Source organism: Chiloscyllium punctatum, chromosome 8, assembly GCF_047496795.1.
Source record: "Chiloscyllium punctatum isolate Juve2018m chromosome 8, sChiPun1.3, whole genome shotgun sequence".
NCBI lineage: Eukaryota > Metazoa > Chordata > Chondrichthyes > Orectolobiformes > Hemiscylliidae > Chiloscyllium > Chiloscyllium punctatum.
In genome coordinates, this window is record NC_092746.1 from 16,961,339 (window position 1) to 16,985,029 (window position 23,691).

Below are 23,691 nucleotides of genomic sequence, written 5' to 3' on the forward strand. Positions count from 1 at the left end.
GCTTGCTCAATTTTATATTTGATTTTTGGGGACAGACTACTGACCAATGTATATTATAAGCTTGTAGACTTCCACTGCTGCCTTGTGTTTTTTTTAAATTTCAGATTTCCAGAAATTTTGTTCGGACACACCTTTAATGGAAACACACTTCGAAACTGGAGCCCCAATAAAGGAATAATAAAACAAATATTTTGGATACAATATTTCAAGAAAGAGAGACAAGGAAGGAAATGGGGGAAGCATGATAGCATTAATTAAAAAGAATATTGCAGTGCTGAAGAGAGAGTATGTCCCAAAGGAGGAGAATGCAGAATGTATTTGACTAAAAATGTACAATGACATTGCTTGGTGCAGTCTATAAGTGACCATAAAATGGGAAAGACATAAATGAGTATTGTTTAAAAAAAAGTGAAATAAAAACTGTGAGGAATAAACTTAAATAAGGAAACTACTATCATTTTGAAAGTTTATAACAGCCACTTTACATTCCTTCCCAGATATCAACATTTCCTTCATTATTGACACTCTTGTTCTTCTTCCCTTTCTAAGTGTTAGGGGATGTCGATGGTTCTTAGTTAACATAAAATGGTTGCCTGTGGTTTTTAGTTATAACAAAGAAAAATGTAGATTGTTAGCAGAAGCAGTTGTTTACACAGTCAGAATCCTGGGAGAAAGTGAGGGATCTGCAGATGCTGCAGAACAGAGTCAGAGTCAAACGTGTGGTGCTGGAAAACCACAGCCAGTTAGACAGCATCCGAGGACCAGAAGAGTCGACGTTTCGAGCTTAAGTACTTCATCAGGGGGCTGAGAGATAAATAGGAGAGGGGTTGGGGCTGGAGGTGAAGGTAACTGGGAATGCGACACGTAGATGAAGGTGGTGGGTGATAGGTCAGAGTGGAGGTGGAGTGGATACGTGGGAATGAAGATGGACAGGTAGGACAGTTCAAGAGAGCAGTGCCGGGATGGAGGATTGGATCTGGGATAAGGAGGGGAGACGAGGAAACTGGTGAAATAAACATTGATGCCGTGTGGTTGGTGGGTCATAAGACACAAGATGAGGCCTTCTTCCTCCAGGCATGGGGTGGCTAAAATTTAACGATGGAGGAGGCCCAGGACTTGCATGTTCTTGGTGGAGTGGAATGGGCAGTTGGTGTGTTCAGCCACAGGCCGTGGGGTGGTTTAGTGTGTGTCAGAATCCTGGCCTTTGCACTTACAGCAATCAGATAAACTATAAAGTGTCTCATGGAAAAGAAAATCACATTTTGGGATTTTATTAAGCAGCAGCAAAAATGTAGCCAGTGCTAATACCGAGACAGCTTTGATAAGAGAGGTCCTTGAGAAGCAGTGAGAAAGGCCCACCTGCAAGCAAATCTAATTTCCTGTTAACCTGTAATAGAAGGGGAAAAGCTTGACTCACATCAGTTAAGATCCTTTAGATGGTTGCAATTACATACACACATGCATACATTAATTATTGCTGTTGTAAATATAGCAGGCAAGAAGGGATTTAACTGAATCCCTGCAGTCAGGCAGCCTTAGACAACTGGCAGAAGCCCCCAGCCTGTTTGGAGGGAGGATTCAATAGAGAACATAAAATGGGCCCTTTGGCCTGCGATGTTGTGGCAAACATGACGCAAAAATGAAACTAATCTCTTGGTCCATATTCCTCCATTTCTGGCACATTAACGTGATAATCTAAACGTCTCTTAAATGCCCCTATCATATCTGCTTCCATCACCAACCCTGGCAGCATGTTTCACTGTCTCTTAAAAAACCTGCCCCTCACATCTCCTTTGATGTTTACCATAAATGCATTCCCCCCCCCCCCCCCCTCCCCAACTCCCCCCAAACCCTCACTCCGCCGGTTTTAGGTATATCAGCTCTGGAATAAACTTTCTGATCATCGATACTATTGATACATTTCATAATTTTATCTTTTATCAAGACTCCCCCCCAGCCTCCTCTGCTCCAGAGAAAACGACCTCAGTTTTTCTACTCTCTCCTTAGAGCTCAGACTCTCTAACCCAAGCAGCATCCTGGTAAACTTCTGCACTCTCTCCAAAGCCTTCCTGTAATGTTGTGACTAGAACTGAACGCAATACTCTAAACGTGGCCTGAACAAACTCTTATAAAACTGCAACATGTCACCCGGACTCGTACTCAATTTCACAACCAATAAAGACAAGCGTGCTAAATGCTTTCTTTACCCCTCTATCACTTGTGTGGCCACTTTCAGGGAGCTGAGGACTTGAACCCCAAGATCCTTCTGCACGTCAATAATGTTCAAAGTCCTGCCGTTAACTGTATACTTTTCCTTAACATTGGATCTCCCAAAGCGCAGCACCTCGCACTTACACAAATTAAACTCAATCTGCCATTTTCTGCCCACATCTGCATATGACCTATATCTCGCTGTATCAGATGATTAGATTAGATTACTTACAGTGTGGAAACAGGTCCTTCGGCCCAACAAGTCCACACCGCCCCGCTGAAGCGTAACCCACCCATACACCTACATCTACATCTACCCCTTACCCAACACGATGGGCAATTTAGCATGACCAATTCACCTGACCTGCACATCTTTGGACTGTGGGAGGAAACTGGAGCACCCGGAGGAAACCCACGCAGACACGGGGAGAACGTGCAAACTCCACATAGTCAGTCGCCTGAGGCTAACCACTGTGCCACCGTGCCGCCCACGGCAAACTTTGACACTATCCACAACTCTGTCGTCTGCAAACTTAGTAACCCACCCATTTACATTGTCACCCGTCATTTATATTTATCACAAACTGCAGAGATCCCAATTGGTTCCCTGCAGAGCAACAGTCATGGACTTCCAGCCGAAAAAATAACCTTCCACTGCCTTCTTTGGGCAGGCTAATTCTGAATCCATGTGGCCAAGTTACTGTGTATCCCATGCATCTTAATCTTCTGAATGAACTGACCATGAAGGTTGTTGTTGGAAGTTTTACTAAAATCCATGTAAACAATATCCACTGCTCTACCCTCATTGATCACCTTTGTCAACTGGAAAAACTCAATCTAGTTAGTAGGACACGACTTGCCATGCACAAAGCTATGCTGACTATCCCTAATTTAACTGTGTTTTTCCAAATGTGCATAAATCATGTCCCCAAGAATTCTCTACAATAGCTTTCCAACCATCAATGTAAAGCTCACTGATCTATAATTTCCGGGATTATTCATATTTCCCACTTGAACAGAGGAACAACAAGAGTTATTCGCCAGTCCTCCAGGACCTCTCCAGTGGCTAGCGAGAATACAAAGATCTTGATAAAGGCGCACCAAGCTCCTCTCTTGCCTCTCTCAAGAATAGGAGGTAGATACCATTGGGCCCTGAGGACTTATCCACCTTAATGTTCTTCAAGAGACCCAACACCATGTCTTCCTTGACCTCAAAATGCCCGATATTAGCATGCTCCACACAAATCTCACTGTCTTCCATATTGTTCTCATGTGAGTATTGATGCAAAGAACTCATTGAGGATTTCACCCACATTCTCTGCTTCCAAACACAAGTTAAACCTTCAGTGATCCCAACTTCTCCCAAGTTATCCTCTTGTTTTTAATCTACGTATAGAATGACTTTGGATTCTCTTTAACTCTACTTGCCAAAATCATTTCATAACCCAATTCTGCTTTCCTAATTTCCTGCTTGAGTTCTTCCTCCTCACTTCATATTCCTCATATGGTGCAGAAGTCAGCAGTATTAGAATGTGGTTGAATAGGATGCATTGGTAAACACCATGAGATCATGGCAAGAACTAAAATCGCTCATTAGCTGATCAAGCAGTCACATAATTGATGTGATTGATTACAAAAATATCCAATCAACAACACGATTGGTTTGCAAATTGTAAATTCTAAGGCAGGCTAAACACAAATGAATAAATGTTTGCATCTTTCCCATGCTCAGAGAAGCAGCTTTTGGACTGCCAGAGAATTTCTTCCCACCATCAAAAGATCAATAAACTCTTCGATACTGAAAATGGACTCTGGGTGTTGAGTGATTTATTTAGTCATTACGCCTCAGAAGTATACTTTCAAGAAAATTACAGCAAAGTGGGGAATTATACTAGTTATGATGACAGATTTTAATTATTTAACTATGACTTGGATTGTACTGATGTGAGTAGCACAGAAATGCAAGCATATATTCCTAGGGTATATTCATAACTGTTTTCAACCTCAGTATGTTTCCAGTTAAACATTTCGCGACCTGGTTCCTGGGATTGAGTTAAAACAAGTACATCATGTATCATTCAAGGATTTATGGGACACACACCATTGTATCACAGGTTTCAGGTTGGCTACGGAAAAAAGATGAAGATCAATCCAGAGTAAGAATTAGTTGAAAGTCAACTTCAATGGAGAGAATGAGTCTGGCCTGGCTAAATTGGATGCAAAAATTAGCAGGTGTCATGCTAACTTATCAGTGGGTTGCATTTATAGAAGGGCTAGCTCAGGTACAGTCATGGCATATTCCCACAAAGGGGTATAAAAAGGGAGGATGCCAAAAAGGAATTACAGTAAAAAGAAGAATAAAAAGATGAGAAAGGGTGAATATGGCACATGTCAGCTGGATAATAGAACTCAGAATCCAGCTCAATACAGCAGGTTCTGAGGGGAATTGTAAAATCAAATAACAGAAACAAAGAAAGACTATGATAAGGGACAGACAACTAACATAAAATGTCATGAAAATTCTGTTGTCATATCAATAGTAAAAGGATGGTAAAAGGAGAAGTGGTGCCAATTAGGGACTAAACTGTGGATGTACATATGGAGGAAGTGGTACTGAATAGCTGTTAAAAAAAACCGCCTATACTAACAAAGAAGATGCTTCCCAGACTGAAGTGTAAAAGATTTCAAACTGTTGATTGGCTTAAAATTAATAAAGTGGTGGTATTGCATAGGATGAAATGAATTAAGGGTATAGGGGGAATATGGCCGGATAGTATTTATCTAGCTTGCTTGACCTCTTCGATGCGATAAAAGAGAGCATTAATGTGAGCAATGCCACATAAGAAATGTATGAAAAAAGTTTAAATAAAAAGGAACAGTAGCAATACGGATGCAAAATTGACTGAGCGACAGGAAAGAGGAACGACGGAAGGTTGACTTGCAAATACAAGGAAGACATTTCCCCTGGAATTTGGTGGTTGCGCTTGCTGCTTTTTGGTGATATATACTGATGGCATAGACTTGTGAATGAAGCAAAATTTTAAAATTAAGATGGTACAAAACTTAAACTATAGTGATCTGTGAAAAGAATGGTATTAAATTTTCAAGGACAGACTGGTGAAATGAATGGATAAGTTGCAGAAGTAGTTTAATTCACAGACTTGTGAAGTCTTACACTTGGTGAGCAGAACAGCAAGTTGAAATACGAAATACAGGTAAAAGAGCCAATTCTAAACCATACAGGAACAGATGGACTGAGGGGTACATGTGCACAAATCATTTAGAGTGGCAAAACATGGAGACATCATTTCAAAAGCATTTGGGGATGTGGGCTAAGGGGGCACAAGTAAGGATATTATGATAAGCTTGAACAGACATGCCAGGAAAACATTAAGTACTTAATTGGGTAGCTTAAGGTGAAGGAGCCCCTAGGAGGGCAGTAACTGTAATAATAATAGAATTCACTTAGCAGCTTAAGAGGGAGAAGCTGAAATCAGATGCAACAGTAATATAATTAAATGAAGGTAAATACAAAGACATGAAGGAGGAGCAAAGGCAAGAGGTTCTGGGGGTTAATTTAGAAGGGCAATTTGAAATTCATCCCAAGGAAGAAGAACCAAACAAAGGGGAGGATGAGGGAAGCTTGGGACAGCATGAAAGCAAAAGAAGAACACAATGTGATGAAGACAATTGGGAACATTTTAAAAAACAGCAGAGGTCAACTAAAAAGGAATAAAGGAGAAGATGAAATACGAAGTTAAGCAAGTTTTTAATGTAGAAGAAGATTACAAGCGTTTTTTTAAAGACATACGGTAAGAGCCAATATTGAGCTGCTGAAAAATGAGGCCGGAGAAGGAGTAATGGGGAACAAAGGAATGGAGGTGGTGCTGAATAGGTACTTTGCACCAATCTTCATAGTCGAAGACACGAGCAGTATCTTCAAGAGAGTTGGGGGGCAGAGGTAAATGTAGTGGCCATCACTAAGGAGAGGTGGTTGGGAAGCTGAAAAAGTGTGAAGGTCGGTAAATCACCTGGACCAGATGGATTACACCTAAGAGTAACAAATGACATAGCTGAGGAGATTGTGGAGGTATTGGTGGTGACCTTTTCCAATCACCTGAGCCGGGGAGGGTCCCAGAGGATTGGATAATGGCAAATGTAACATCTCCATTTAAAAAGGAAGGCAGAATACGAAAATTTAGGGTCGGTCAGCCTGACCTTGGTCACTGGTAAGATTTTACAGACCATCATTACGGTTCAAATAACAGAGTACTAGAAAGTGAATGGTAAAATAGGGCTGAGTCAGCCCAGCTTCGCCAAGGGGCGGTCACACCTGACAAATCTATCAGAATTCTTTCAGAAGTAACAAGCAATTTAGACAAAGGAGAGCCAGTGATCCACTTGGATTCGCAGAAGCTCTTTGACAAAATACTGCACAGGAAGCTGCTAAGGTAATAGCTAATGGTGCTAGGGGAAAGGTACTGGCAAGGAAAGGGAGGATTGGCCGACTGGCAGAAGGCAGAGAGGGGATAAAGAGTTCTTTTTAAAGATTGCAACCAGTGACTAGTGAAATTCCACAGGGATTAGCGCTGGGACCATAACTATTTATGTTATACGATGATGATCTGTCCTGGAGAGTGTTGTTGAACAAAGAGTGCAGGTTCATAGCTCCTTAAAAGTAGAGTCGCAGGTAGATAGGATAGTTAAGAAGGCATTTGACATGCTTTCCTTTATTGGTCAGAGTATTGCGTACAGGAGTTGGGAGGTCACGTTGCAGCTGTACAGCACATTGGTTAGGCCACTTTTGGAATACCGCATACAGTTCTGGTCTCCTTCCTATCGGAAAGATGTTGGGAATCTTGAAAGGGTTCAGAAAAGATTTTCAAGGATGTTGCCAAGGCTGGATGATTTGAGCTATAGGGAGATGCTGAATAGGCTGGGGCTGTTTTCCCTGGAGCGTTGGAGGCTGAGTGGTGACCTTGTGGTGGTTTATAAAATTGTGAGGGGCATGGATAGGATAAATAGATAATTCTGGAGAATCCAGAGCTAGAGGGCATAGGTTTCGGGTGAGAGGGGAAAGATATAAAAGGGACCTAAGGGGCAACGTTTTCATGCAGGGGGTGGTGCATGTTTGGATTGAGCTGTCAGAGGAAGTGGCAGAGGCTGGTAAAATTACAGAATTTGAAAAGCATCTGGATGGGTATATGAATAGGAAGGGTTTGGAGGGATATGGCAAATAGAACTAGATTAGATTAGGATAGCTGGACGGCATGGACAAGTTGGACTGAAGGGTCTGTTTCCGTGCTGTACATCTCTATAACACTATTAACTGAGGACATTGTTGCTAAGTTTACAGATGACACTATTAGCGGAACAGGAACCGTTGAGGAAGCAGGGAGGCTGTAGAAGAACTCGGAAAGGCTGGGAGAGTGGGCAAAGTGGCAGATGGAATACAATGTGGGGAAGTGAGAGGTTATGCACTTTGATAGGAAGAATAGACTTTCTAAGTAGGGAAAGGCTTCAGACATCTGAAGGCCAAAGGGACTTGGGAGTCCTTGCTGGGGATTCTCTGAACATGCAGGTTCAGTTGGCAGTTAGGAAGGCAAATAAATATAATGTGAAACATTTGAAATACTGAGAGCAGTTTTGGGCTTCACATCTAAGGATGGATGTGCTGGCATTAGAGGGCGCCCAGATGAAGTTTCTTCAGCCAGAAGGTGGTGAATCTGTGGAACGTTTTACTGTAATAGGGGATCAGTAAGGGGATCAAGGATTACAGGAGGCATCAGGAAAATGGGGTTGAGAAACGTATCAGCCATGATCGAAATGTAGAACAGAATAGATCTCTAATTCTGCTTCTAAATCTTCTGAAGAAAAATTGCAGGTCCCTTATGATTAGGAATGCAGGAAATTAGAGATGGGAACAAAGAAACAGCAGAAGAATTGAATATATATTTTAGCTCTGTCTTAACATGAGAAAACACAAATAGTTTCCCAGACACATGATTAGTTAACTTACAGTGTGGAAACAGGCCCTTCGGCCCAACAAGTCCACACCGACCCGCCGAAGCGCAACCCACATAGACCCATTCCCCTACATTTACCTACGTTCACCTAACACTACAGGCAATTTAGCATCGCCAATTCACCTGACCTGCACATCCTTGGACTGTTGGAGGAAACCCACGCAGACATGGGGAGAATGTGCAAACTCCACACAGCCTGAGGCGGGAATTGAACCCGGGTCTCTGGCAGCAGTGCTAATCACTATGCCGCCCATACGGGGTGGCATGGGGGCTCAATGGTTAGCTTCACAGCACCAGGGACCCAGGTTCGATTCCTGCCTCGGGCGACTGTGTGGAATTTGCACATTCTCCCACAGTGTCTATGTGGGTTTCGTCCGGGTGCTCCGGTTTCCTCCTACAGTCCAAAGATGTGTAGGCCAGGTGAATTGGCCATGCTAAATTGTCCATAGTGTTTAGGTGAAATGGGTCTGGGTGGGTACCTCCTCGGAGGGTCGGTGTAGACTTGTTGGGCTGAAGAGCCTGCTTCCATACTGTAGGTAATCTAATCTAAAAATCTAATCATATGAGGGAAGCAATGGTATAATGAGAGGGAGATATTGCAGAAAGTCAGTGTTCGTTAGGGGAAAAAAGGTGCTCATGAAACTAATGCGATTAAAGGCTGACAAATCCCTATGGCCTGGCAATCTGCATCCTCAAGTACTAAAGGAATTGCCCGAGAAATATGGGGTGTATTGGTGATCATCTTTCAAAGTTCTCTGATTGTCAGTTGGCAAATGTTACCCCAGTATTTAAAAAAAGAGCAAGAGATAAAGAAAACAGAATTATAGACCAGTTAGCATAACATCAGTGTTGGGGAAAATGCTACAGTCGATTATAAAAAACACAATAACAGGGCACTTGGAAAGCACTAATGAGATTAGACAAAGTATGAAAATGAAATTATTCTCAACCTAATATTTGAAGCTTTTTGAGGCTGTAATTTGTAGAATAGGTAGACAACCATTAAAATGGTTATGCATTTCGATTTCAAGAAGACTTTTGATAAAGTCCCACCGTAGAGGCAAAATAAAAAGACAACAGGATTGGGTGTAATATGCTGGCGCGGATTGAGAACTGATTAACAGACTGCAAACAAGAGTGTGGAAGTAAGGAGTGTTTTTTTCTGGGTGGCAAGCAGTGGCAGTCAGCTACACATGATTCATATAAATCACTTGGATAAGGGAACGAAGTGCAATTTCCAACTTTGCTAACAGCACAAACCTCGGTGGGATTGAGAATTGAGGAGGATGTGAGGAGGATGCAAGGAGGCTTCAGGGCAATCTGAACAAGTTCATGTGTGGGGTAACTCATAGCAGATGCAGTATAACATGAATAATGTGAAGTTATACCCTTTGGTGTGAATATTATTTAAATGATATATTGGGAAACCTGGAGATAAAAAGGGATCTGGGTGCCCTTGTACATTAATCAATGAGAGCAAATGAGGTGCATTGAGGAGAAATTAGGAATGCAAACTGTAGGTTGGCCTTCATGAAAATGGTCCCAGAGATGAGGAGCTTCACTTGTCAACTTGGACTGGGGTATGTTTTGCTTAGAGGAAATAAGGTTGGAGAGGTAATTTGATGGAGGTACTTAGAAGCATGAGGAGTCTGGACAGAATAGAGAGAGAGAAACTTCTTTCATTGGTCAAAGGATCAGAACTGGAAGACAGAGATTTCAGTTAATTGGCAAAAGAAGCAGTGGAAAATTGTTATGCACAAAAAGTAGTTAGGATGTGGAACGCGCTGCCTGAGAGTGTGGTGAAGACAAATTCAATGTCAGCATTCAAACGGAAAATAAATCATTATCTGGTGGCTCAGTGGTTAGCACTACTGCCTCATAGCACCAGGGTCCCAGGTTTGATTCCAACCTTGGGTGTCTGTGTGGAGTTTGCACATTCTCCCCGAGTCTGCGTGGGTTTCCTCTGGGTGCTCCAGTTTCCTCCGACAATCCAAAGGTGCGCATGGCAGGTAAATTGGCCATGCTAAATTGTCCATAGTGTTAGGTGCATTAGTCAGAGGGAAATGGGTCTGGGTGGGTTACTCTTTGGAGGGTCGGTGTGTTTTCACACTGTAGGTAATCTAATCTGAAAGGAAGCACTTGGAAGACTGTGAGGAATAGGACAAAAAATGACATTGGCTGAATTGATCTTGCAGGGAGCCAGGAAAGACTGGACAAATGAAACAGCACTTTCTCCACTGTAACCATTCTACAAACATACCTTGCTGCTTTCAACAAGGCATGAATCCCCGATGACTTAGTAAATGAGCCTCCAGTACAGCACAGGAACAGGCCCTTCAGCCCACCACGTTTGTGCCTACCAGGATGCCTGGATGTCATCCTAAACGAATCCCATCTGCTTGCATATGGTCCATATTCATCTCTTCCCTGCCTGTTCACACCCCTATCTAAATGCCTCTTCAATGCTGCTGTTGTATCTGCTTTGTTGCTTCAGGGATGTAGAAAGCCAGAACAATAAGGATGCAACCCGTGGCCAGCCATGACCGAAAGGGGTCTTCACTCACTGTATCTGCGTCTCACATCTCCAAGCAGCATGTAACAATCGGTGTGTAAAACACTTTCCTTGCAATTGCCTTTAAACTTTGTCCATCCAACCTTACACCTATGGCCCCTAGCATTGAACATTTCCACCTTGGAAAAAGACTCCAACTACCCACCTTATCCATGCCTCCCACAATTTTATACACTCCTATCAGGTCACTCCACAGCCTCTGACACTCCAGCAAAAATAATCCAAATTTATCCAACCTCTCCATATAGCTCATACACTCAAATCCAGCCAACAATGTGGGAAACTTCTTTTGTAACCACTCCAAAGTCTCCACATACCTTCTTGTCGTGTGATGACCAGACCACTACATAATACTCCAAAAGTAGCCCAACTAAAAGCTTAGCTGCAAAATGACTTACTAGCCCTGATCGATGAAGACAATGATGATGAATATCTTTCTTATCACCTTATCCAGTGTTGACACTTTAATGGAGCTATGGGCTTAGATCCTAATATCCCTCTGTTTATTGATGCTCCTTAGGGACCCGCCACATGCTTCGTAGTTTCTCCTTGCATTTGACCACCCAAAATGCATCACTTCACATTTATCTGGCTTAAACTCCATCTACTATTTTCTGACAACTTTCCAACTGGTCTATGTCCTGCTGTACCCTTCCTCACTATCAACAACTTCACTAATTTTCATGTTGGCTGCAAACTTACTAATCAGACCACAGATACTTCCATCCAAATCATTTATATACATTACCAGCAACAGGTGTCCCAGCACTGATCCTTGTGGGACACCACTGATCACAGACCTCCAGTCAGAAAACTGTCCTCTACTATTGCCCTCTGTCTTCTGTGACCAAGCCAATATTGTTTCAACTTGCCAACTCACTACGGCTCCCACGTGACTTCATCTTCTGGACAAGCCTACCATAAAGGACCTTATCAAATGCTTTAGTAAAGTCCATGTTGCCCTTCTGTCATCAATCATCTTCATCACTTCCTCAAAAAAACTCAATCAAGACACCCGCTCCCTGCAAAAAGCCACACTGACTATCCCGAATAAATTAATTCTTCTCCAAATGCGAGTAAATCCTATCTCTAAGCATCTTCTCCAATAATTTCCCTGCCTAAAGTAAGGCTCATCAGCCGATAATTTCCCGGATTATCCCTGTTGCCCTTCTCTAAACAGTGGGACAACACTAGCTATTTGCTAGTCTTCTGGGACTCACTGGAGGATACAAAGATCTCTGTCAAGACACCAGCAATCTCCTCCCTTACCTTTTTTGGCATAGATTCCAACAGACTTATCTATGTTGCTTTAATGTTTTTCAAGACATTCAACACCACCTCCTTAATATCAACATGCCCCAGAATATCAACATCTCTCCTTCCTTGGTGAATACTAATGTAAACGTTATAGTGCAATCAAGCATGTATCCTTTTAAACAGATTTACAAAGGCTAAGCAAAGGTAACTAAAGTACACAAGTACACTAAAGTTGTTATTAAGTGACAAGTTCATCTTTTAAAGTGTAAGTATAGCACTTGAACACAATGTGAAGCAGTTAATACCAAAAGAACTTGTTTATGCTAGATAACCTACCCTTTTAAAGAAGTATTAAGGGATAGGTAAGAACAGAAACTCACCACTGCATTGTGTGGGTTTGCTTGCTCACCATGCATTTCTCGGATCTCTTGCTCAGTTGACCCATGAACTTGGCTGAGGACACTAAACCACTGACTGCAACAGAAGTAGCGAAACAGATATCAGAAACAGAGTCTCCCCGATTGTAGTAACTTCAGGTTATAGATATGGTCTAAAATTCTAGATGAAGCAAGACAGGCCTTTTAGCATTAAATTACTTTGCTCAAACAAATGGTTGCAGTTTTGTACTTCAATCACTGTTATTTTATCATATTTCAGAACACAAAGGTTTGAAAGCAATTATTTGGTCCATTCAATGTAGGGATCAATGGGTACTAACACATTTCAACCACCTTTTCTATGAATGAGTACTTCTCAATAATTATTCTATTTTACTTGAAATAATCAGATGCAACTTTCTTTACAACTGCAATATCAGCCTTTGAGTGTGGGCATTTGATCTAGAGTAGGGGCGAGTGTGCCATTGCTATATCAATTACAAAAAAGAATAGCATACAGGAGACTAAATTGGAGGGCCCAAAAGTCAGGACCAGAGACTGCTACGCATAATTAACTTGTGCAAACACTGAAATAAAACAGTAAATGTTGTTCAGCATCTGTGGCAAAGAGCAGACTTGTGATTCAGGTCGATGATCAGTTGCTCAGTATTTTCAGCATTTACTGTTTTTATCCAAGATTTCTAGCGTTTGCAGCATTTTGCTTGTGCATTTGCACAAAGTGTTGCCTAGTAGCCAGAAATTTCAGCACGTAGCCTCGTGTTAAATGTATTCTTGAGCAGCAAGTTCAAGTTCGTTTGAGGCAGTATATAAATCTAGCTTGTACTTGTTAAAGATTCTGACTGCAGCACAAAGTTAAAGACTGAGAAGTTTTGCCAATGGACTAAAATGGCTTTTTAAAAGGAAAAAGCACCAATACTGAATTGAATTGAATTTATTGTCACATGTACCGAGGCACAGTGAAAAGCTTTGTCTTGTGAGCAATACAGGCAGATCACAGAATTAAGTAGCATAGATAAGCAAATAATAGGCAAACAGCAGCAAAAACAAAAGCACAGGTATAGGCGAATGTATTCTAACATCAGTAGAATAGAATCTGTTGCAAAACCGGCTGGTGCATGTGTTTTTGTTTTTATATGACCATATAAAACAGCCATAGCAACTAGGTGGCCACAGATTGTGTCAATTCATGAAACAGTTCATAAACAAGAACCAGTCTAAGCCCAAACTACACTCTTTATAAAAAGGCATTGAAAACTCAGATCTGTATCGCCCATTTGATTTACATCATTATGGATAAGTTTCACACATTAGGAAGGAAGACTTGACTGAAAATGATACAGCTTAGTAAAACAGCAAGAGCTGAAAATAAACAAATGGATTGTATTTCATGCAAATTCTTTTGGACAGGTCTAGAAAGAGGATTTTGGATTTGTGACTGGAAGACACTCACTTTCCCTGTTTTCTCTCAGCGTCTCAAAAGATAATGCCCGATAATTGCTCAAATGGAAAAACCTCTATTCACAGAAAATTCAAAGATATTGACAATATTTTCTGCTGCTCAGGATACAAACTCAATTAAACAACTTTGGTCTGGGGTTAAAACCTCGCACCTTGAGGGCTCTAAATACTTTGAAATCATAATATTCATGTGCCTTAAGATACTGATACCTTATTAAAACTTACTACTTCTTTGAGTAATAATTTTCTAGAGTTGCGAAGTCAGGTAAAGTAATTGTAGATTGGGAAGTAGTTAGAATTTGGTGCTTGTAAAATGCTAGAGGGGAAAAGCATTGCTTGGTCCCTTTAAAAGATGGTGCTGAATTGAAACATTAGTATCGAAAGGCTGTACAGTTAGTAGGCCAAGTAGCATTTTTACAGGCTATTGAATTTAGCCAATCAATTTGAATCAGGCCCTTAGATACCAAAATCAGATTAAATTTAAATATGATGGTTTTGACAACATAGGACCAATCTTATGGTAAGAAATTGATATATCGTCAAGGATATAAAAGAAAGGGGCAGTTGGACAAAGGCCCCGAACTAACTACCAGAGCTAACAGCTCTCAACTCTCCAGAGACAACCAGTGGCTCTCTCAGCCTCATCTAGGTATTAGAGAAAGCGACATCTAAATAACATTGGTACCAATGGTAGATGGAGAAGGCATTCCTGATGGAAGAATGGCAGAGAAGGCACAGAAAAATCTAGAAGACACAACCTGGCTGTAACTTTCAGACACCAAATTCCAATTTTTTTGTATTGGAGTGTGATTTGTATTTATTGGAATAGCATACCAATGGAATTGTGCTTTATTCGGGAATAGTTAGATTAGATTACATTCCCTACAGTGTGGAAACAGGCCTTTTGACCCAACAAGTTCACACCGACCCTCTGAAGTGTAACCCACCCAGGCCCATTCCCCTGTCCAATGCACTAACACTATAGGCAATTTAGCATGACCAATTCACCTGATCTGCACATCTTTGGATTGTGGGAGGAATCTGGAGCACCCGGAGGAAACTCACGCAGACACGGGGAGAATGTGCAAACTCCACACAGACAGTTGCCCAAGGTGGGAATCGAAGCCTGGCACTGTGAGGCAGCAGTGCTAATCACTGAGACATTGTGCTGCTGTTAGTAATTAGAAGGAATTTGTTTGGTTTGTTAATAGTTGACTTAATTTGTTCACGGTTAGATTTAGATAAGTAACTTGTTATTTGTTGATGTTAAAGTGAGAGTCAGGGGTTTATTTTATTGAACCACTAGAAGTTGCTGAAAAGCAGGTTACACCACTTTTCACAGATTCTAGGGTAAGGCTCGCCTCTTTGGGTGTATTGATTTCAGTTCTCAGAGGGGGTCAACTTCCATTTTATAACAAGTAATTACATTTTTCTTTCTTTGAAACAAAAACCCTTCAATTGGCTTTTCAATTTTGAACTGACCAACAACATTCATCTGAAATATGATCTGACTATATGCTAAAAACACAGTTAAAATATCTTTGTTGCGGCTAATCAAGAGGGTGAAAGAGAGGAGCGCTTTTGCAACCCCTCGTCAAATCCTTCTTGAAGCATGAAGGTTAGACTAAGGGAGAGCAGATGTGTCCTATGCATTTCTTTGCATAGCTAGGGGGCTCTTTGGGGAGGTCATGTGCCCCTGCAAAGAGTGTAAGAACATCTTGGATCCGAAATCACTTGTGGGTAGGATGTTGGGATCAGTTTGTAGGTGAGGGAGTCAGGCACCCTTTCAGAATTGTATTGTCAACACATACCATGACATGTCAAGAACTGTCAAGACCTGTCAAAATGCGTTTCTGTAGATGAAAACCATTTTGTCACTCATGTAATTTGCTAAATAGAAGTTTAAGCAATAGAACTGACTTTTTCACCCTTCGGGATAGGTACTTGTAGATATTGGCTATGTTAGGATGGTAGATGAAGATGGTAAAGAATGGTTGGAAGCAGGTGCTAAGCTGACCCAGGGACTACAAAAAGTCATGGGAATAGGTAGTGGGGCACACTAACATGTGGAGGAGCTTGTAGGGATGAAGAAGCATAGGGGCAATGTGACCATGAGTATGGGTAGACAGTATTGGTTGGCAAGGGTGGAGCATCAGGAATATATGGGCCTGAGGGGAGTTAGTCAAGCTGAGGGTGTGGAGGAACATTTTACATTATTCTTTTATTTTAATTTTTGTTCGCAGTCCTGGATACCTGAGGCAGGCTTTTCGTTCTGCCCACCTTGGGAATAGACATGCTCCTCAGTTCTTTGAGTTTCTCAGTCCAACTCCCAGTCCGCCCTATTCCTCCAGAGCAAACATGGGGAGTGAGGGAAGCCATTTTTGAAAGGTCCAGTGCACAGATGCAGAATTCCTCCTGCCCCAGCGCACCCAATCCAGCAATCAGAGCTGGGTCCGAGTCTGCAAAAGGGATGGACATGGGTGAATAGAGGAGAGAAAAATTATGCATGTGCTGTGCAATGAGAGAAAATGTAAAGCTGCCCACTTTGGATGGAAGAATTTAAAAAGTAGAATATTATTTAAGCGGAGACAGAGTTCAGAATGTTAATGTACAGAAGGAGCTGGGAGGGGTAAATGTAGGGGTATGGGTGGGTTGCGCTACGGCGGGTCGGTGTGGACTTGTTGGGCCAAAGGGCCTGTTTCCACACTGAGTAATCTAATCTAATCCCTGTACATCAAGCAGAAAAGGTTAGCATGTCATATATAGCCTAGGATATAGCATGTAATTCAGAACAAAATGAAATGTTGGTTTGTATTGCGAAGAAGAATGGAATGCGAGACATGACATAGATTGGTACAGAAATCTTTATAAAATGATAATTATGTACACTTTTATGCCTTCATTTAAGGAACAACATAAATTGCATTGGGAGAGCTTAGAAAAGCCTTATAAAGTTGTTTAAAATAATAGCAAAATACCCAAGAAGGTAGAAATCTGAAAGAAAAACAGAAAATGCTGGAGAATCTCATTAGGTCTGTGAGGATTTACTAAGAGAGAAACAGATCCAGTGTTTTGCATTTGATAACACCCTTGGAGCTAAAAGGAAGTTTGAAAATTCTGGCTTTTATGCTGTTGGTATGGGGAAGGTGTGAACAGAACTGATGGTGAAGCTATCCAGAGGAAACTATCAGAGGGAGTGGTAATGGTAGCAAAGGAGAGATAGAGATGCCACATGATTCATATAACAAGGAGAAACTGGATCCACTCTGCTGAGAGCGAAGCAATCAAATGGAGGATAGAGTTCACACTGAGAAACTATTGAGTTAACTATTGAAAATGAGGTACTGTTCTTTCAGCTTGAGGTAAGCTTTGCTGGAACACTATAAGCTTACGCAGGATGGAAATTTAAGCATGGGAATAAGGTGGCATATTGAAATGGTAAGCAACTGGAAATTTGCATCATGCTTACAGGTAGAGCAGAGGAGCTCTGCAAGTCAGGTAGGGGAAAGTGAGGACTGAAGATGCTGGAGATCAGAGTCGAGAGTAGGGTGCTGGAAAAGCACAGCAGGCCAGGCAGCATCCAAGGAGCAGGAGAATCGATGTTTCAGGAATCCTGATGAAAGGCCTGAAACATCGATTTTTCTGCTCCTCGGATGCTGCCTGGCCTGCTGTGCTTTTCCAGCACCACTCTAATCGCGACTCTGATCCCCAGCATCTGCAGCCCTCACTTTCGCCTAGTTGATTTTAATTTTACTGTGAATCCTCTTGCGAGGATGCCTACCTTGAAGAAGTCCTCCTCCTCTCTCTATAAGGATCTCAGTGAGTCTCTCTCACTGCAACCCCAGGTCAACTCCTCTGCCCTGAAGCTCTTCAACCATGTCCTGAAACAGACTCGCTACCACAGCCACATCTGCTTATCTGCTCCACCCTCCTCTCCGACCTATCACCTTCATCCCCACCTTCACTCACCTATTGTACCTGCCTCATTCCTGATGAAGGGCTCTTGCCCAAAACGTCGACTTTCCTGCTCCGCGGCTGCTGCCTGACCTGCTGTGCTTTTTCAGCACCACTCTAATCTATAATTGTTGATACCCATAGCCACATCTTTGATCTGGGGGAAGTTGGATAAATTGAAGCAGAATTTGTTCAGAGTCAGAACAAGCTTAGGTGAAGCAGGATGACAGTGGATAGGGATTATTCAGTCTCTTTTCAAGAAAGAAGCAAAGAGGCTTCAGACCATCCTGACAGGTAAAGGATGTGAATAATAATAATAATAATAATAATAATAATAATAGCAGCATAGATTTAGTGACGAGGCGACACTAGAGAAAGGAAACTAGAAATTGTACAACCAAAGTAATCAGAAGAATCACAAACCTAAGTGGGAAGTAATGAGGATGATATGGCGTTAAGGGGTGTATGGGCGGCACAGTGGTTAGCACTGCTGCCTCACAGCGCCAGAGACCCGGGTTCAACTCCCGCCTCAGGCGACTCTCTCTGTGGAGTTTGCACATTCTCCCTGTGTCTGCATGGGTTTCCTCCGGGTGCTCCAGTTTCCTCCCACAATCCAAACATGTGCAGGTTAGGTTATTTGGCCATTGTAAATTGCCCGTAATGTTAGGTGAAGGGGTAAATGTAGGGGAATGGGTCTGGGTGGGTTGCGCTTCAGCGGGTCGGAGTGGACTTGTTGGGCCGAAGGGCCTATTTCCACACTGTAAGTAATCTAATCTAATCTATTGTCCTGGTTTTGTTTTCTCAAGAGAGGTTTTAAGGCAGAGGCACCATGCTGTCTATTGAAAACTTGTAAACAGCTTGTGAATCCCTAGATGGGATGATTTGGAGTTGCCGGTGTTGGACTGGGGCGTACAAAGTTAAAAATCGCACAACACCAGGTTATAGTCCAACAGGTTTAATTGGAAGCACTAGCTTTCTGAGTGTTACGCCTTCATCAGGTGGTTGTGGAGTATAAGATCTTAAGACACAGAATTTATAGCAAAAATTCACAGTGTGAAGCAACTGACGTTACATATCAAGAAAGACCTGGATTATTTGTTAAGTCTCATCTTTTAGAATCATCTCAGATGGTATATTACGATATTGGAACAGTTAAATTAGTAATAGCTATTGTATCTATTACTTTGTTAAACATTTTACAGCTAAGCCAATGTGGGAAAATATAGAATCACGATAGGAAGAAATAAATTAAGTGGTGCAGGAGGCAACTGAAACCATAGCTCTGCCAAGGCAGCCCTGTTCTTGAATTTTTGAAGGCGGTTGTGAGAGGTTAGGAGATTATGCAGTGGGAGATTGTGGAGGGGAGATCTCCAGAGGAGATAACGTCAGTGGCAGCGCTGGAAACAATAGATGATGTTCAGTGGTGCACTCATGGTCCAGGAGAGGTAGGAGAAAGTGTCTGAAAGTTGGTGCTTATCCTCTGCAAAGTAGAGGTCAGAAAGTCAGAAAACAACATCACCACCCTTATCAGGTGGTTTGATAACAAACTAAGGGTTATACCCAAGAGAATGGAGAGCAGCAAATTCAGTGGGGAACAGACTGGAATAGGTAGAGGATAGATGGTAGAGGGTAGACTGGAATAGGTAGAGGGTGGACAGTCAATGTCATGCCCTTGAAGAAATCAAGGATGGGTAGAAGGTGATTATTGGAGATATTTGAAAGAATCTTGGGAGAATAGAGAGAAATCCTGTCTAAAGCAGACATTGCCAGCATGCCCTGTGCTGAGCACAATCGCACACCAACACTTAGAGAGATCAGATTCCTAGATCAGGATTCTCTTTGGGTGAACATGCAGTTGACAGTTAGGAAGGTATATGCACTGTTATCATTCATTTCAAGGCGGCTAGATGCAAAAGTAGGGTGTACTCCTGAGGCTGTACAAGACTCTGATCAGTCTGCATTTGGAATATTGAGAACAGTTTTGGGTACCATATCTTAGGAAGGACATACTAATGTTGGAGGAGGTTGAGAGGATGTTCACAAGAACGATCGATCTCTGGAATGAAAGGTTTGTCATATGAGGAGTGATTGAGGACTCTGGGTCTATACTCAGTGTTTAGAAGGAAGAAGGGAAGGGATCTCAGAAACTTATGAAATACTGACAGGCTTGGACAGAATGGATGGGCAGATGATGTTGCCACAAGTAGGAGAGACTAGGACCCAAGGGCATTTAAAGTAAAAGTACAATCCTTACGAACTGAGATAGGGAGGAATTTCTTTAACCAGAGGGTGGTGAATTCGTGGAGCTCAATGTCACAGAGATCCATGGAGGTCAAGTCATCGAATGTATTTACGACAGTGATAGATAGGTTCTTGATTAGTGAAAGGATAAAAGGAAATGAAGAGAATTGAGAAACAGAGAATCGAGAATGGCAGAGCATATGTAATTGGCTGACCAGTGTAATTTGGTTCCAACATCTTATGGTCTGATTCACATTTAGCAGGTATTTGGTTTTGCATTTTCAGTACATCTCAGCATTGAAATGTAGTACTGACAAAGTTAAGTATTTACAGCTTGGAGCATAAGATCTGCTTTCACGCTAGCTCTCAAAATAAAACAAATGATTAGCAAGGTTAGATCTCATGGAATACAGGGAGAACTAGCCATTTGGATACAGAACTGGCTCAAAGGTAGAAGGGTTGTTTTTCAGACTGGAGGCCTGTGACCAGTGGAGTGCTACAAGAATCGGTGATGGGTCTCTACTTTTTGTCACTTACATAAATGAGTTGAATGCTAGCATAAGAGGTACCGTTCGTAAGTTTGCAGATGACACCAAAACTGGAGGTGTAGTGGACAGAGAAGAGGGTTACCTCAGATTACAACAGGATCTGGACCAGATGGGCTAATGGGCTGAGAAGTGGCAGATGGAGTTTAATTCAGATAAATGCTAGCTGCTGCATTTTGGGAAAGCAAATCTTAGCAGGACTTATACACTTAATGGTAAGGTCCTAGGGAGTCTTGCTGAATAAAGAGACCTTGAAATGCAGGTTCATTGTTCCTTAAAAGTGGAGTCGCAGGTAGATAGGATAGTGAAGGAGGCGTTTGGTATGCTTTCCTTTATTGGTCAGAGTATTGAGTACAGTAGTTGGGATGTCATTTTGCGGCTGTACAGGACATTGGTTAGGCCACTGTTGGAATATTGCGTGCAATTCTGGTCTCCTTCCTATCGAAAAGATGTTGTGAAACTTGAAAGGGTTCAGAAAAGATTTACAAGGATGTTGCCAGGGTTGGAAGATTTGAGCTATAGGGCGAGGCTGAACAGGCTGGGGCTGTTTTCCCTGGAGCATCGGAGGCTGAGGGGTGACCTTATAGAGGTTTACAAAATTATGAGGGGCATGGATAGGATAAATAGACAAAGACTTTTCCCTGGGGTCGGGGAGTCCAGGTTTAGGGTGAGAGGGAAAAATATAAAAGAGACCTAAGGGGCAACTTTTTCATGCAGAGAGTCGTACATGTATGGAATGAGCTGCCAGAGGATGTGGTGGAGGCTGGTACAATTGCAGCAGTTAAGAGGCATTTGGATGGGTATATGAATAGGAAGGGTTTGGAGGGATATGGGCCGGGTGCTGGTTGGTAGGACTAGATTGGGTTGGGATATCTAGTCAGCATGGACAGGTTGACCCAAGGGACTGTTTCCATGCTTTACATCTCTATGACTCTATGACTCTAAATGAACTGTGGATGCTGGCAATCAGAAATTGCTGGAGAAACTCAGTAGGTTTGGCAGCAGTGGTAGAGGGAAATCAGAGTAAACAATTCAGGTCCAGTGACCCTCGTTCAGAATGGCTCAAAATTAAAGCCTTCAATAGTCGACCCAGACCTTCATTACAATGGGAAAGGGTTACATTAGCTTGGAATCTGTGACATCACAATCTGTCACTCTGCATATACCCAGCGCATGCTTATCACACCAGTGGCTATGTCTTTACTAATTTTAACACTGGACCTTAATGTGAGAGCTGGCGATTTTGACAAGCTTTTAATACCACTGCATGAACAATGAGTAGGAATATATGGAGCAATCTTCTCATCCTAGTGGCTCAGTGGTTAGCACTGCTGCCGCATGGCACCAGGATCCCAGGTTCGATTCCAGCCTCGGGTGACTATCTGTATGGAGTTTGCACATTCTCCCTGTGTCTGCGTGGGTTTCCTCCCACCGTCCAAAGATGTGCAGGTCAGGTGAATTGGCCAAGCTAAATTGCCCAGAGTGTTAGGTGCATTAGTCAGAGGGAAATGGGTCAGGGTGGGTTACTCTTCAGAAGGTCGGTGTGAACTGGTTGGGCCGAAGGGCCTGTTTCCACACTGTGGGGAATCTAATCTAGTGAAAAGGAGATATTCCTTGTATGTTATATATATTTGAAGTAAACTGCCTGCAAGATTCACTAAGAAATAACAGACATTAAATTATTCATAGTCTTGCTTGCCATAAAACAAGAGTGAGAACTAGAAACCATCTGGTTCAAGGAAGAGTCTGGACAAACAATTCAGACTCTGTTTTTATTATTTGTAAATAGACTTAAATTTTTCAAGTACTGTGTGGTCACTCTGTTTAGTGGAATAGAAAATATAGACAACAGGACATTCTTAAGCAACATGAAACGATAAAAAAAGACTACTGAGCCTTCAATTCTACTTTGTAATTACATTGATTGAAGGAGAATCCCTTCCATTATCTTAGATATTCACTTGCTCCAACAATATTAATAATGGCAGCTAAATCTGCACGTTGCACTGTAGAAACTTGCCAAAGCTCCCTTTAAAGAATTTTTCAATCTCAGAGAACATGGGCAGCAGATGCATGGGAATACAAACTTCCCTCCATGTCACACACTAACTTGGCATGGTGTGTTACATTTTTTAAAATAATGCTGTTGAGGAGGTCATGCTGTGGCTGTACAGGACATGGGTTAATCCACTGTTGGAATATTGCGTGCAATTCTGGTCTCCTTCCTATTGGAAAGATGTTATGAAACTTGAAAGAGTTCAGAAAAGATTTAAAAGGATGTTGCCAGGATTGGAGGATTTCAGCTATAGGGAGAGGCTGAACAGGCTGGGGCTATTTTCCCTGGAGCGTCGACTGCTGAGGGGTGACCTCAGAGGTTTATAGAAGAGCATGGATAGGATAAATAGAGGATAAATAACTAGAGGGCATAGGTTTAGGGTGATAGAGGAAAGATATAAAAGAGACCTAAGGGGCAACGTTTTCACGCAGAGGGTGGTACATGTATGGAATGAGATGCCAGAGGAAGTGATGGAGGCAAGTACAACTGCAAGATTTAAAAGGCACCTGGATGGGTATATGAATAGGAAGGGTTCGGAGGGACATGGGCCAGATGCTGGCAGGTGGGACTCGATTAGGTTGGGATATCTGGTCAGCATGGACAGCATATGCAGAGCAATCCAATCAGTTTCACTCCACTACTTAATCCGTATGGTTGGCAGCATAATTTCCTCAAAATACCAATCCAATTTTCTCATGGTTGTCACTTCTTGTCGTGAGCGGCTGTCCCTAGATGCAAGCATGACATCTACACAGCAACACTGAGTTCTGCTGTAAGTCTTCATTGAACTGAACAGGCCAATTTTAAACTTGCAGATCTTTGGACACAAGTGAACAATGTTACCAGTGCTACCTTTTTTTTATTTAAATAAGTGCTTCAGCATGTATTTGTTCTCCCTGGAATAGTGGCCATTTGAAAGTTGAGAAAACAGGACTTGGTGGGGATAATGCTTCTTGGCCGTTCAGACAGTGTT

The 23,691-nt window shown here is 42.1% G+C and overlaps 1 protein-coding gene across 1 annotated transcript in view; it reads right to left on the reverse strand.

Moving 5' to 3' along the window:
- The window catches only part of myo10 (myosin X), a 335,499-nt gene that overhangs the window by 60,414 nt on the left and 251,394 nt on the right, over positions 1-23,691 (reverse strand). Inside the window, exon 29 of the mRNA XM_072575194.1 lies at positions 12,447-12,540. Coding sequence (XP_072431295.1) covers positions 12,447-12,540 — 94 coding nt within the window. The remainder of the gene's footprint in view (positions 1-12,446; positions 12,541-23,691) is intronic.